This window comes from Delphinapterus leucas, chromosome 1 (genome assembly GCF_059928025.1).
Source record: "Delphinapterus leucas isolate spDelLeu-1000000601 "Yukka" chromosome 1, BTC_Dleu_Yukka2, whole genome shotgun sequence".
Taxonomy (NCBI): domain Eukaryota; kingdom Metazoa; phylum Chordata; class Mammalia; order Artiodactyla; family Monodontidae; genus Delphinapterus; species Delphinapterus leucas.
Window position 1 is genome coordinate 154,747,803 of NC_143129.1, and position 14,912 is coordinate 154,762,714.

The 14,912-nt window shown below is 41.3% G+C and overlaps 1 protein-coding gene across 4 annotated transcripts in view; it reads right to left on the reverse strand.

Moving 5' to 3' along the window:
* Positions 1–14,912, reverse strand: part of ST3GAL3 (ST3 beta-galactoside alpha-2,3-sialyltransferase 3) — a 229,152-nt gene that overhangs the window by 124,007 nt on the left and 90,233 nt on the right. For 2 of the 4 annotated variants that reach the window (XM_089894613.1, XM_022575498.2), the window contains exon 3: positions 1,763–1,810. The exons of 1 other annotated variant lie outside the window; for it this stretch is intronic. In XM_089894613.1, coding sequence (XP_089750739.1) covers positions 1,763–1,810 — 48 coding nt within the window. Of the gene's footprint in view, positions 1–1,762; positions 1,811–14,912 lie in introns of those variants that run through there. One more of the 4 variants, XM_022575500.2, reaches the window with a different exon arrangement.

Sequence of the window (14,912 nt, forward strand, 5' to 3'; positions counted from 1 at the left end):
CTAGGGGAGGAAATGCCAGGTCATGGGTATGTATATATTCAAATTTAACTAGACACTACCATAGTTTTTTGCCAAAGTGGTTGTAATCAACTTACCCACTGACCAGTAGAGACTCAAAGTTTCCACCATATCACTTCCTCACCAACCTTGGAGTATCAAGCTTCTCAGGCTTTCCTATTTTGGTAGATGCGCAGTGGTATCTCACTGAAATGCTAATTTGCATTTCCCTAGGTAGTAATACAATCGAACACCTTTTCATAGGGTTATTGGCCATTTGGATTCTTCTTTTGTGAAGTGCCTGTTGGGGTCTTTTGCCTTTTTCTATACTGGGTTATTTCTTTACTCACATTGATTTTTGTAGTCCTTTATTCTGGAAGCAAGCCCTTTGTTGGCTATTTGTGTTATAGATGTCTTTTTTCACTCGCCTTTTCACTCTTTTAATGGTACCTTTTGATTAACAGAAGTTCTACTTTAATGTAATAAAGTTGATCAGTTTTTTCCTATGTGAATGGATGCAACTTTGCATCTACTTAAAAACTCTTTCTAAAGGCCCATTCTGTCTTAAAGCAGCCTCTCCCATCTCAGCATTTCAATGCGGACACCTCAGGCATCAAAGTATGAGACAGCAAGATGACAAGGCAGACAGTGCAGGCTCTAGGGGTGGACAGATATGAGTGGCCCTGGACAGGTACTTCAAGTCTTTGAGAATTAAGTTTCTTTATAATTAAAGATGTACTATCCACCTTGCAAGATGTGTGTAAAGCACTTAGCATAGTGCTGGCACACAGTAGGCCCTCAGCAAACAGTGGCAGCTGCGATCATATTCTCTGATCATCCTTCCCCTTGTCCACATTGCTACAGTGGCCTGAACCTCATTGCTGCTTTGTGAAACATCAATCTGTTGCAGTTAAGGACAGCAAAATGGGTTAATTGCCCTCAACAGGCCAGCAAAGTCTCCCTGTTACTCACAGGCGGCACCTAAGGTACGAGGACTACCGTCTTCAGCTAAAAATTAAGACCTGGTACACAGAGATGCTCTCCTCACGAGGTGATGTCATTCTGGGGCTCCCACAGGGACACAATGGCAGCAAGCTGAAGAATCAAAGTATCTGCTCTTTCTGTTCGCTGCCAACAGCACAGGGGTGTGGGGCAGGCAGACTGCCTCAGACAGGGGAAAGCTGAGCTCCACTGAGCCTGGGTGATTTGTGTGTCCTGCACTGTTGACACAGGGAAGAGCAGGAGTACGTCGGCACACGTGCACAGTACGGTGCCCGTCCTGGAGGAGGTGTGTATTTGAGTATACGGGGTGTGCATGTGGACACGCAACAGGGTGTATGTCCCTAGGAAGCTGTGATACTCTCACCAGCCTGGCATGCTGCTGGAGAGCCCTGATGGTTAGCTACTCCAGCATGCCCAGAGCTTGGGGTCTCTAACGCCCTCTGCCCCACTCTCTGAGACAGGATATGTGCACAGGAAACAGACCCCTTTTCTATGACGCTGGACCACCCTGAATAAGGAAGGAGCATCAACTGCAAACTCCTTGGCGCACAGTTCTAAAGCAACCAGAGAAGCCTTCTGGATGTTGTGGCCCACTGCTGCCTCCTAGACTGTGGGTCCCTAGAAATGCTTCTTGAGATTTTCCCACAATACTGAGATATTCCACTGCCCTCCCCAGATGCCCCTCCCCCACCTCATTAGGCTCCACTTCAAAGGTGGCCAGTGCTGAATGCTGAAAGGATGATAGAAGGGAAGGGAGTGGTACCTGAGCCTAGTGTTTGTCCAGCGGAGTCAAAGGAAAGAACCACTGAATCTGCAACACAAGAGGACAAGTTCATTTCTTTCTCTTTCTTACAGTAAAAACAAAACAAAACAAAACAAAAACAAAAAAACAAGTTCCCACTGGCTTTGCCCAAACCCTCTCCCAAGGAAAAGTCAACTGGACTGGAACTCAGCTGCACAGACAGCCTCCATTGGTCCCTCTCACCCATCCACTGGGCCAGGAGGCCCTGCCGAGCCCAGCCCAAGCCTCGTGCCACTGGGAGGAACATCTCAGGGCATAGATATGCCCCAAATTCTTCAGAGGCATTTCCTGCCAAATTAAGGGACACATTTACGCCTTTTTGCTTCTCATAGTGAAAATAAAATTAAAACAAAGCAAAAGAAAACTTCCCTCCTGCATCTGGTTGAAGGCACTAACATTTCCCTTTGACTTGTTTTCTTTTCCTATTCATATACTCAATGTTTATTATTTCTTCCCCCCAAAGGCATTAAAGTGACTTACAGGAATTTACAGTACACACTGGAATTTTAAAAATGAAGAAGTCAAAGGAAGGAAAAATATTATATAGTCAGGGGAATATTAGTGCACAAAATGCATGCCATGAGGACCTAAACAAATGCTACAGGTAGAATCAAAGAGGCCTGAGCTCCCAAACAGCTAAAGAAAATGAGAAAATAAACAAGATTGAGTGCTCACAATATGTACATTCATTCATTTATTCAACTGTTCAGTAAATATTTATTGGGCATCTACTATGTGAAAGATACTATACTATGGCTTTGCGATCCAGATGCAAACAAAAAAAAGCATGGTCTCTACGCTCATGGATCTGTCGTCAGTCTAAGAGAAAAAAAGTTACCCAACAAGTTATTCAACTAAAAACTGATTAAGTAAAAAAGAAAAGAGGGCTTCCCTGGTGGCGCAGTGGTTGAGAGTCCGCCTGCCGATGTAGGGGACACGGGTTCGTGCCCCGGTCCGGGAGGATCCCACATGCCGTGGAGCGGCTGGGCCTGTGAGCCATGGCCGCTGAGCCTGCGCGTCCGGAGCCTGTGCTCCGCAACAGGAGAGGCCACAACAGTGAGAGGCCCGCGTACCGCAAAAAAAAAAAAAAAAAAAGAAAAGAAAAGAAAAGAGTGCTGAGGAAGTCTCTATTAGGAGGAGACCTAGTTTGGAAGGGGAGTGGGTGCTGGTTAGGGAAGTTTTCCCTAAAGAAGTGACACCTGAACTAAGAACTGAAGGATAAGTAAGGGTTAAACCCGACAAGAAGGAATGGGCATTCCAGGCAGAGAGGATGCTCTGTGTGGGGACCTGAAGCAGGATGGGACAGGGCGCCTCAGAGCAACCAGAGAGCAAAGCATACATAAAAGCAAATACTGTATGGTGATTAGAAAGAAATTCCTCTTATGGGTCTTAATAAAGGGAGATCCTGCATGATGTTGAAGACTGTAACTTCTACAACATTTCTATAATAAGTAATTGTGAATCTTTTATGGCTGTTTCTTACAACGGGAGCAATACAAATGATGGCATAGGCCAACACACAGCTCAATAAAAGCAATTATAAGGGACACCAAGATAATCTAAGGCCCAAAATAACCCCAGAGACCCCAGACTCCAAAGGGATCACATTCAAAAGGCTCACTCCTGGGACCTCCCTGGTGGTCCAGTGGTAAAGAATCCGCCTTCCAATGCAGGGGATGTGGGTTCAATCCCTGGTTGGGGAACTAAGATCCCATGTGCCGTGGGGCAACTAAGCCCGCACGCCACAACTACTGAGCCCACATGCTCTGGAGCCCGCGCACCACAGCTAGAGAGAGAAAACTCGCATGCCACAACTAGAGAGAAGCCGGCGCAGTGCAACGAAGAGCCCATGCACTACAACGAAAGATCCCGCGTGCCGCAACGAAGATCCCACGTGCCACATCTAAGACCCGATGCAGCCAAAAATAAATAAGTAAAAATAAATAAAACCCATGCTCCCTTTAAAAAAAAAGGCTCACTCACTACAAAGGAATGCTAGCTGGCTGCATGAGGCCCAGCGTCTACACCACAGGCAGCATCCCACCTCAGCATGATCCTTCAGATCTCAGGTATATGTCATTTTCTCTTATTGCACATGGAAATCTGACACAAGAGTTATCATAACTGTAAGTCATCTGTCTGCACTGCTAGACTATAAGCTCTATAAGGGCAGACACTATATCTGCTTTATTCACTGCTATGTTACCAGCATAACACCTGGCAGGCAATAACTGTTTGCTGAAAGACAGTGCCTCAAGAAATGGATGGACTTCAATTCCTTCAGGTAATCCTTCATAATCACTCTTTCTCATAATCAAGTGTTTATTAAGAACTGGGTAGCAGAGAGCTGCAGGATACAATTTTTTTTTTTTTTTTTTTTTGCGGTACACGGGCCTCTCACTGTTGTGGCCTCTCCCGTTGCGGAGCACAGGCTCCGGATGCGCAGGCTCAGCGGCCATGGCTCACAGGCCCAGCCACTCCACGTCATGTGGGATCTTCCCGGACCAGGGCACGAACCCGTGTCCCCTGCATCGGCAGGTGGACTCTCGACCACTGCGCCACCAGGGAAGCCCTGCAGGATACAATTTTTGGTGAGTATCCAGAGGCAGATATTCTGTACTGCCAGTTAAGGGCAGATCCATATGCTTTGAAATCTACCAAGTAAAAGGTAAGGCTGACTTTTTTTTTTCTTTCACAAAAATGTAGAAGCACAATTAGAACACTTGTCTAATCAGATAGGTGACCATCCTACCTTGTATGAGATACAATCAACATCTCTTACAAATTCTACTTCTTTATCAATGTTTCCCACATCTGTTTCCTCTCAATGTTACTGTGCCCTTTCAGAAGAGAAGCCCCTACTTTTCTCTCTTTTTAAAAGAGCTTTATTGAGGTATAATTTACATACTATAAAATTCACTCATTTTAAGTGTACAATTCAATGATTTTTAGAAAATCTACAGAGTTGTTTGACCATCAGCATATGCAGCTTTAGAACATTTCTATCACCCAGAAGATCCCAGGTGCCCAGTCATGCCCTGTTCCCACCTCCAGCCCCAGGCAACCACTAATTTACTTTCTGTCTCTATAGATTTGCCTTTTGTGGACATCTGCCTATCCTTTTCTTGCTAGGACTGTTCTGATACGTCCCTTAACCACACGCCTACCTCCAGCTTAGCCCACTTCCATCATCCTTCATACTGTTGCATGATTTTTCTAAAAAGTATACCTGACTACGTCTTTGCTCTTGATTAAAATGCTTCAGTGGCTTCCTGTAGCCTGTAAGATAAACTCCAAGCTCTGACCTTCAAGATCTTTACCATTTTGGCTCATTTATGACCTCTAAATGGCTCATGCTCCAGATATGCCAAACAACTTCTATTTCTCCAAAGAGATATGTACCTTTGTGTCTTCAGACACCAAACGTACTGTTTTCTCTGCCTGTTTGCATTAAATACTCCCACTTTTCTATTAAGACCCAGGGCAATCATCCCCACTTCTTGAAGGCTTCTCTGATCAGTTCTGCCCCTTCTCTTTAGGCTGTCACTGCACTGCTATTATGGCATTTATTATACTGCATTATAATCCTTGTTTACTCATCTTTTTCTCTCTTTAAACTGCAAGTTCCCTGAGGATAAGGATTGTCTGTTCATTTTGAGGCTTTGATGCCTAGGACAGTGACTGACACACAGAAGGTGGTCAATATGTTCACTAAACAAAGGAATAAACTAGTAAATGTCTGCTTTCTTTCAAAGGTGATGTTATCTGAGTGATATTTCACAAATTGGTGAGGGGAGAGATCCATCCTGCATAGCAGAGTCTCATTCAAGTCAACCTTGAAATGTCCTTATACCATGAAGCTTCAGATGTTCGAGCCTGGCCTCATCCTCAAAAGATAAAAGCATTCCCACAAAGCAGTGCAGGGGGAATAAGGAAAGGGCCCTAGGTGCTTTCTAGGTGAGAGATCACAGTCACCTGGATGAAGATTAGGAAAGCCTTTCTGAGGGGTTGACTGCCCAGATGAGCAACAATAAAAACAGCATCTCAAACTTTCATTACAGTTGACAAGTATTTTTCCAATTTCAATTTACTTTCTTTGTACTCACAAGCAGTCCTGAAATAATCTCCTTTAAAGTTTTCAATCTAAATGTAAAGAAAAAAGGCTACAAGTTAACTAAATGTGAACAACAGTTGTCTCTGGGTGAAAGAATTATAGATGATATTTATTCTCTGTATTTTTGAAAAATTTCCAGAGTGAACATGTAACTTGTATTTTCAGAAAAAAAAAAAAAAAAGTCAAAAAAGAACTCTCTAATCCAGCTCTAAGATTTTAACCTCTAACACATTGGTACCAATGCAAAAGGATGGAAGGTTCTTGATCTCCCTTCATTATTCACTGTACATGCTGAAAAGCTATTCAGCTTTTCCCTTTAGTTATACTGAGGTCATCGTTATACTTCATGACACTTAAATATACCTCAGCAACCTCAATTCCTAAATAGACCGGCTTTTAAAAAATTCGTTTCTTCTTCCTTCCTTCTCACAAGTATTATCAAGTGCCTATTATGTGCCAGGCCTGGTGCCAGATACTAGAGATATGGAGCTGAATAGGAGCTGGTCTTTGCCTTCCAGCCAAGGAAGCAGAGAGGTTAATAAGCACTTAAAATAAAGTGTGATAATGGTGAGCAAGGGGCAAGCACCAAACAGATGACAGTCTTACTGGAAAGGAAAAGTTGGAGTTTTTGTGAGTATTATTTCCAGTGGTAGTGGAATGCTCCCAAGAGCATGTGCCTTTAAACTGCAGAAGATGCAAGTGAGAGGGCAGAAACTTCAGGAGGAAGTTAGGGACATATATCGTGTTTTGTGTAAGTTTGGACGGATGTTGCTTTGAGCATTTAAGGCAGAGATGTGAGAATCAGTTCGGCCCTTCATTTTTTGTGTTTATTCTAAAGGATGTAAGATCATTTGAGTTATAAACCACTTTGACAGCTAAAGGGAAAATTCAGTGTTCAACAAATTGAGAAGTTTGTTTTGCAAGAAACGGAGCAAGAATATCCAGACTTCTCCCTCTCAGGCTAAGACATATGTCATTTTTATTTATTTTATTTCAACCAGGGTTCCAGCTGTTCCTGGCTCCCAGGCCAGAGGCGGCCATGTGGGGTTCTATACAAGTGACCAAACAGAATTACAGACCAAAGCACAACAGAGCATTGCTGCACGTGACTCTGTTCAGTGAGGAAACCTAGAATTTACTGGAAACCTTTTATTATGGTCAGATGTTTCCTGTGTCTGGTTTCTGAAGCAGATAAAAAGAATATAAAGAGAGGATGAAGAATGAGGCTTAGTCTTTCCAGTCATTGGAGAGGCTTCCAAAAGTCAAATTATGCAGTGAACAAGTTACATTTTGGCTACTACCTCTCATGGTACACATTCAACACACATATTCTGCTAGCCACCATGTGTAAGCCCTAGAGACATAAGAATGAATGAAAAAAAATTATTCCCTGAAGTAGCTTGCAACCTAACAGGTAAAGTAAAAACACATATAAAACTAAGCATTCTACAGTTAACAATACTGTATTGTACACTTGAAATTTGCTAAGAGTAGATCTTAAATGTTCTTACCACACGCATACATGCAAAAAGGTAACTGTGAGGTGATAGATGTGCTAACTAACCTTATTGCGGTAATCATTTCACAAGACGTACGTTTGTCAAAGGATCACACTATACACCTTAAACTTACACATTATTATCTGTCAATTACATCTCAATAAAGCTGAGGCGGAAAGCTAAGTATAATATATGTATGGAAATAAGGGTAATGAGGGAGATACTTCATTGTTCATTAATTCAGCATATTTATTAAGCAACTACTATACACCAGACTTATGGATACAATAGTAAAGAAGAACGAGAATGCTCCTATTCTCAAGGAATTTATAGTTTAGTCAGGAAGACTGAAAAAAAGCAAGTAAACAAAAGAACAAAACTTCTGACAGTGATAAGTGGTTATGAAGAATATCCAATGATGTAATATGACCATGAGGGGAAGTACAGGCAATGCTAGATTGGGTATTTTGGGAAGGCTTCTCTGAGGAGGTGACGTATGGCTGAGGCTGGGAGACAGGAGCCCGCCAAGAAAAGACCAAGGGAAAAAGAGTTCCAGGCTGAAGGAAAGCAAGTACAGTAATCTTGGTACATTAAGGAACAGCGAGAAGGCCAGTGTTGCTGGAACACAGAGCACGAAAAACACAAGAGGGGTGGGAAATGAGGTCAGAGAGGAAGACAGGAGACAGATCTGTAGGAGGCCTTATGTAGGAGGCCACCGAAAGACGTCTGCACTGTATTTTTCAATAGCAGAGAGAAGCCCCTGCTTAAAACCCGGGAGTAACACAATCTGATTTATACTCTTAAACATAAACTTTCACTGCTATGCGGGAACCAAATTGACTGTTCTGGCAACAGAGTAAAAGGTAGATTAGAGGAGACAGACTGAAGGCCAGGAGACTGGTAGAAGAGATTGCAACATTCCAGATGAGAAGTGATGGCAGCCTGAACAAGGCAGTGACAACAGGAAAAAAAAAAAAAAGGATACTAATAATGTTTAAAAGGGAAAATTTACAGGACTAGTGACTTGTGGGACATGAGTAAGAGATTAAGAAGAAGAAGGATTATATCTACATTCTGGCCTTGGGCAAATGGATGCTGACCTTTGCTTAAATGGGTGTAGCCTCCATCTAAACCACATAACCCTGCTTCTCCTCTGGTCAGACAACTGGACCACAGGTGGGTACCTGACCCAAGAGAAGGCAATCCATAGGCAGATAGGTTCTGCCTTTGGAGTCTCTTTTGGAGACTTGACTTGGGATGCACAGAGAGTTGGGGCTGCTGGTAGGAGATACAAGCAGAAAAGCAAAGAAGAGCAGAGGCTAGGAGGCTATGGGTTGGACTTGATGCTGGGCCTTGGGGCCCATGTTAGTGGCAGAGCATCACAGTGAAGAGCCACAACCCTGCTGCTGAGGGCAACATGACACCTCAAAGAGCTGCCTTGGATCCAGAATATTCTTCCAGTGCCAGTCTCTGTGGCAGTCAGCTATCCCACGGATCATCTTTCCATGAGACCTTGGGGTTTAGCTCTTCCTCAGTTCCCTTGAGGCTTGGCCTATAATTGAGATTTTCATTTTTAAGTCTCCTGCTATCTTGGAGCTGTCTATAGGCTGAGTAAGTTCACCTCCTCTACCTTCCAGTCCTCATGCTTTAATACCCAGGAGCAGTTTCTGCATTCCCAATGACCTGTTCCAAGCACGACTCACCCCAAGGGTCTAAATCTCAGGAGAAGTAGAAGGCCCTACTTGGACCTTGGGCCTAAGCTGTGTTCTCCAATCTAGCTTCATGAAAGAGCTCTCAACTTCGGGGATTTACTGGTCCATCAGCAAAACTGATACTTCAATAGCCATATGGTTACTTGTGTCTTGTTCTACTTTCTCCCCTGCTTAGATCCTGGGGGAATCTAACCCCTAGTCTGAGCCCCTCAATTTCTTCCCTCTCAACCCTAATCCCAAACAAACAAAACATGAGTAAATGAGATTCCTGAAGCTACATAGAGAAAAAAAGCCTGAGAACAGAAAACAAAACACAACCATTGATTTAGAAGAATGTGGTATATGGAAGAGAAATCAATGAAATAATCAGAGATAGGAGTAGCAGGACAGAGGAAGCCAGAGGAGGTAAGAATTGTTTATAAAAAGGAGTATCCAAATGTGGTAAAGAGGTGGAAGAAGTTGATGGATGAAAAGATGCTGCAGAATCGCTCACTGGGAGGGCATTTGTAACTTTAGTGGGAATGATTTCTGTACAGTGATCAGACTGCAGGGACTCAGTTGTGAATGGGTTAAGTGGAGGCTGTTGACTTAGTAGACTTATTTCAAGAAGTCTCTCCTTAGATTTATGTCATTAATTTAACTTATCAAACATATACAGAGTTCTAAGCTCAAGAGACTAATCAAAAGATTAGACATGGTACCTGACATGAAGGAGTTTATGAACTATCAGGAGGATAATACAAAGATACAAAGAACTATATTATAGGTCTCTAGAAAAGGTGCTCCAGGAGTTAAGAGGCAAGAGAGAGAATTTTTTCTGGGAGAAGCTGGGAAGATATGGAGGAGACAGTATTTGAGCTGCTGTGAGATAACCTTTTGGGACAGGCTGTGCTGGTCGGGTGGGAACACTGAAGGAGAGGCACTGAAGCATGGAAAGTGAGGGGTGCATGGTTTCAGGAAGGTAAAATCATACCTAATTAATATATTAGAGTTTCTTTCAGGAGGTAAAAATGCATGTGACTAAAAGGGAACTAGTCAATACAACCTGTTTAGACTTTCAAAAAAGGCTTTGACACATCAAAGACTATTTTTAAAAAGTGAGTCACCATGAAATTGAGGAAGAAATTGCTATGTCATCAGGAGACAAAAGGCACTTGGCTGAGGAGAAGGAGCAGGACACCCCCTGGGGCATCAGCACCACAGGGAGACCAGGAAATCTGGAAGTAGCTAGATTTCCACTACCTACTGCCCTCTAGGAGGGTGGAGGGAAGGGGGAAAGGGTGGCACTGCTTACAAACACCTGTTGGTGCAACAGAAGCTGGAATGAAAATGGTACTAGGCATGTGTTGAGACTGAGAGTGAGATGCTAGGATGAAGTTTGGAACTTTAGGGGCCTGGGAAAGTGTCAGTCATGGTGCCTTAGAAATAGGAAAGGGCTGGGTTTGGTGCAGGAACCATTTGCTGAACCCTGATTTAGATTACACATACACCTCACTCCCTTCCAAACCCCTCAAAATGACAGAAAAGGTCATTTGTTTGTTGTAAATCAGAAGTACACAGGAACAAAGAGAACAGGAGACACCAGCAACAAAAGTTTTGGAAAGCAGATAAACAAGTAGAACTTACTCAGCAAAACCAGGAAAGGTGAATCCTATACTAGTAGTGGGGAAAGCTGAAATATGTCCTGAAATACACCACAGAACTCCCCAAAGGCTCAACTGCTGGCAGCACCAGGTACCACTAGAAGTAGGAGAGAAGACGATACTAAAAACAAGACACTACACTCTTAAGTGTAGGCTGACAGCCAAGACCACAAGGCATTAGAGGAAAGTATCTAATATAAAGACAGAGACCGAAACAAATGAAAAATAAATGCCATGTGGAGGGATTTCCCTGGTGGTCCAGGGGGTAAGACTCCACACTCCCAATGCAGGGGGCCCGGGTTCGATCCCTGGTCAGGGAACTAAATCCTGCATGCTGCAACTGAAAAAAAAAAAAGAATCCCACATGTCACAACTAAGACCTGGTGCTGACAGATAAATAAATAAATATTTAAAAAAAAAAATAAAATAAATGTAATGTGGAAAAAGAGAAAACACAAATAAAGGTGAAAACTCTTTAAAAAATCATTAAAATCTTCAGAAAGAAAATATTTTATTCACAAAGTAGAATTCATTTTTTTAAAAAAGGTACACTCAGTGAATAAAAACAAAAAATAACTTTTGAAAATTAAAAACATAATAGCAGAATTAAAAAGGATTAAAAAGTAAGTTGAGGAAGTCTTTCAAAATGTAGTACAAAAGACAAAGATAGAAAATGGGAGACAAAAGTGTGTTTTTTTTTTAAATTAGAGGACCAGTCTAGGAACCATCACAACTGAATTATGAAAGTTCTAGCAAAAGGAAAAAAAAATTTTAATAGAAGGGAGAAAATATTCAAAGAAGTATTCCCCATAACTAAAGAACTTGAATTTTGGGTCCTGAAAGGGCCCTCTGAGTGTACCGCACAAGATGAAAATAGTCCTCCAACAAATGCATCATCATGAAATTTCAGAACACTCAAATTTCCAGAGAGAAAAACAACAAAGAGGTTTTTATACAAATAATTTTAAAAAATCAGAGTGGCTTCAGAACTCTCAATAGGAACGCTGAAAGCCTAAAATACAGTGGAGCAGTATCTTCAAAATTCTGAGGGAAAGTAATTTCCAACCAAGAATTCTATACCCAGCCAGACTATCAATTAAATATGAGATTAGAATAAAGACACTTTCATACAGGTAATGTCTCAGAAATTTACCTCTCATGCATCCTTCCTAGGATATTATTAGAGGATGTGTTCCAATAAATGAAGAAGAAAATGAAAAAAACATGGGATCCAGGAAATGAGATATACCAAAAGAAAAGGATGGTGATGGGAGACTCTAAGACCATAGTTGGGCAGCAGGGATAGAGAGGAAACAGTCCAGAGCAGTGCATGTCAGAAGGCTCCTAGAGAGATTTCTTCAAGCAAATGAAACTGATAGACTAATGTGTTTGAACATATGGAGAGCAGATTCATACAACTGGGGAAGAGTATAGAGTTAAATTAGTGGTCAATACATAGAAAACTAAGCAAAATAAAAAGCAAGACTGTTATTGACTTCAGGAAAAATAAAATGTGCAGTGAAAAAACAGTAATCATGGTATCTATGAATAGCATTTTCATGGCCATAATATACAGACTGAATGTTGTTCTAACTATATTAGGAGAATGGGAGGATGGACTTAGTATCTGTGGTGGAGGAGCAGTGAGTGTGATAGAGTACTAAATACCAAATCTTCAGCTTCCATTAGAGAAAGTCAATAGGTAATACTCAAAACAGAAATATCAAGAATGAATCAACTATACTTCGATAAAATAAATGTTTAAAAATTAACATTTAAAAAAGAAATATCAAGAATAGCAATATAACCATGTTATTTAGAGATCTGGAGGTAAATATCAAACAAATTAGTTAAAAGAGTTGAAAACAAATGCCTCTTGGAGGCAGGAAATCAAGTAGTGGTGGTAATGGGGGGAGTGCTTTTCTTGTTCATTTTTGTTGGTAACAAGTCTTGTAGAATTGTCTTTTTGAACTACGCACATGTATAACTTTAATAAGAACAAACACTAAATTGACTTGCACAAGATTACACAGCCTACATTGGTAGGGCCGGAGCTTCAAATTTAGTCCATCTGGTTCTCTAACTTATATATCATATATCTACCAACAGGGTCAATGAAGAGTCTATTAGAAACCTAGAAGCTTCATATTTGATTATAACCTATTTAATGCTTTACTAAGTACTATCTTATATTATTTTGTGATTACATTATCTAAATATGATCTATCAAAAATAATTAGTCTAGAATAAAAGATAGTTAAAAGATAAAACAATCAAATGTGAGGACCTTGCTTGGACTCAGATTTTTAGAAAAAACCAACTGTGGAAATGCATATTTAAGATAATTAGTGATATTTGAATATGAACTGGGTATTAGAAAATATTAAGGAATTATAGTTAATGTGAGATAATAACATAAGGGCTATTTTTTTTAAGTTTTTTACCGTTAGAGATGATACTGAAATGCTTATGGGTAAAATGACTTGATGTCTGGGATTTGCTTTACGACCCAGTTAATTTTTTAAATCCAAATAATAAAAAAAAGATATGCATCTCCACGAGAGCAGGGCCTGCAATATTCACATGTGCCAGAGACCTTTGGACAGGATGAGACTATTAAGTCATTTGCCATATGACATTCTTTCCTTCATCTGGAAAAAGATGTACTTGATAGGCTACCATCAAGAGTATGGTGCCATTCCATTCTCAAGAGATAACTTAGTTAAGACAAAGGGAAGGAATAAGATGAAAAGTTGCTCAATAAAGTTTTTATATTTTGCCATGAAAAAAACTGTATACCTATTACTTTGTATTATTTCTATTTAAAAAGAAAAGATATGTACCTCTCAGTACCACAGTTGGGAAATGAAAAGTAATTGGTTGACATCACTGTCATTCATCTTAAGTACTAAGAGTGGAAGGCATGGGGAGAAATGGAATACACTACTAATGGGAATGTAAAATGGTAAAGCAGCTTTGGAAAACAGCCTGGGAGTTCCTCAATAGGTCAAATATAGAGTTACCATATGATTCAGCAATTCTACTGCTAGGTATACATATACCCAAGAGAAATGAAAATTTTATGTCCACACAAAAGCCTGAGCATGAATGTTTACAGCAGTATTATTCACAATAGCCAAAAAGTGGAAGCAACCTAAATGTCCACCAACTGATGAATGAATTGTGGAATTAAAGAAACCTCAGCTAAAACTGGAGTCAAGACAAGCCTGTAGGGGGGAGCTCTCACACCCTGCCATGCATCCTCAACTATTCCAAATGGTAAGAGACTACACCAGCTCTCCAACAGAAAGGTGCCTCTACTATCCAGAAGGAAGAAGAAAACTTCTCTCCACCCCATGACAGCCCAGACAATAAGAGACTGTAGCAGTCCGACCAATGAGAAGCCTCTATGCTCTGGACTCCCAGCTTCCTCCAATGGACTCTCTGGTTATCACAGCCCCACACCCCCCAACTCCGCCCTTTTCCCTATAAAAGCAAGTTCCCCTTCCTTGTTCTCTGGATTTGCCTATGGTTTACCATAGGTTGCATTTCCCAAATAGCAATTCCTCTGGTACTCCCGAATAAATTCACTTTTGCTGGTAAAATAACTGGCTATTATATTATTAAAGTTGACATATTTGGTGTCACAAGTAGGGTCCAAAGGAGGCAAACCCCGAGAGATGACGGCTCATGGAATCAAGTGAGGTACCTGCACTGAGCCCCTTGTATTTATCGCTTCAGCGAGTTGCTGCCTGCTTTCAATATGGGGAGTCTTCTCTCGCATTCCAAGCTCCGCTCTTCCGTGTTTTGAGCTCTCCAACTTTTATTCAGGATCTGGAAAGGCTTTGTCCTTTATGGGAGAAGTTTCGGCCTTTCTGGTTCAAGGCTTTGTCCTTGGTGAGTACTCAAGTTGTTTTCTGGAGCATGCGGTAGCAAGGTTCTCTTTTGGAGATTGAGCTAACTGGGAACTGAGTTTGTTTTATTCCTTTTGGAATCTGGGCTGAGACTCTATCAACTTACGTGGGTTTCTGGGAGAACTTAGGGAAATGGGATTCCAGTCATCTAAATGTTCTGAAGGCAGCCTTCCTTTGGGGACTCTGGCCAGTTCCTGTTTAAAAACTGTGTACACCCTTTATGTGCATT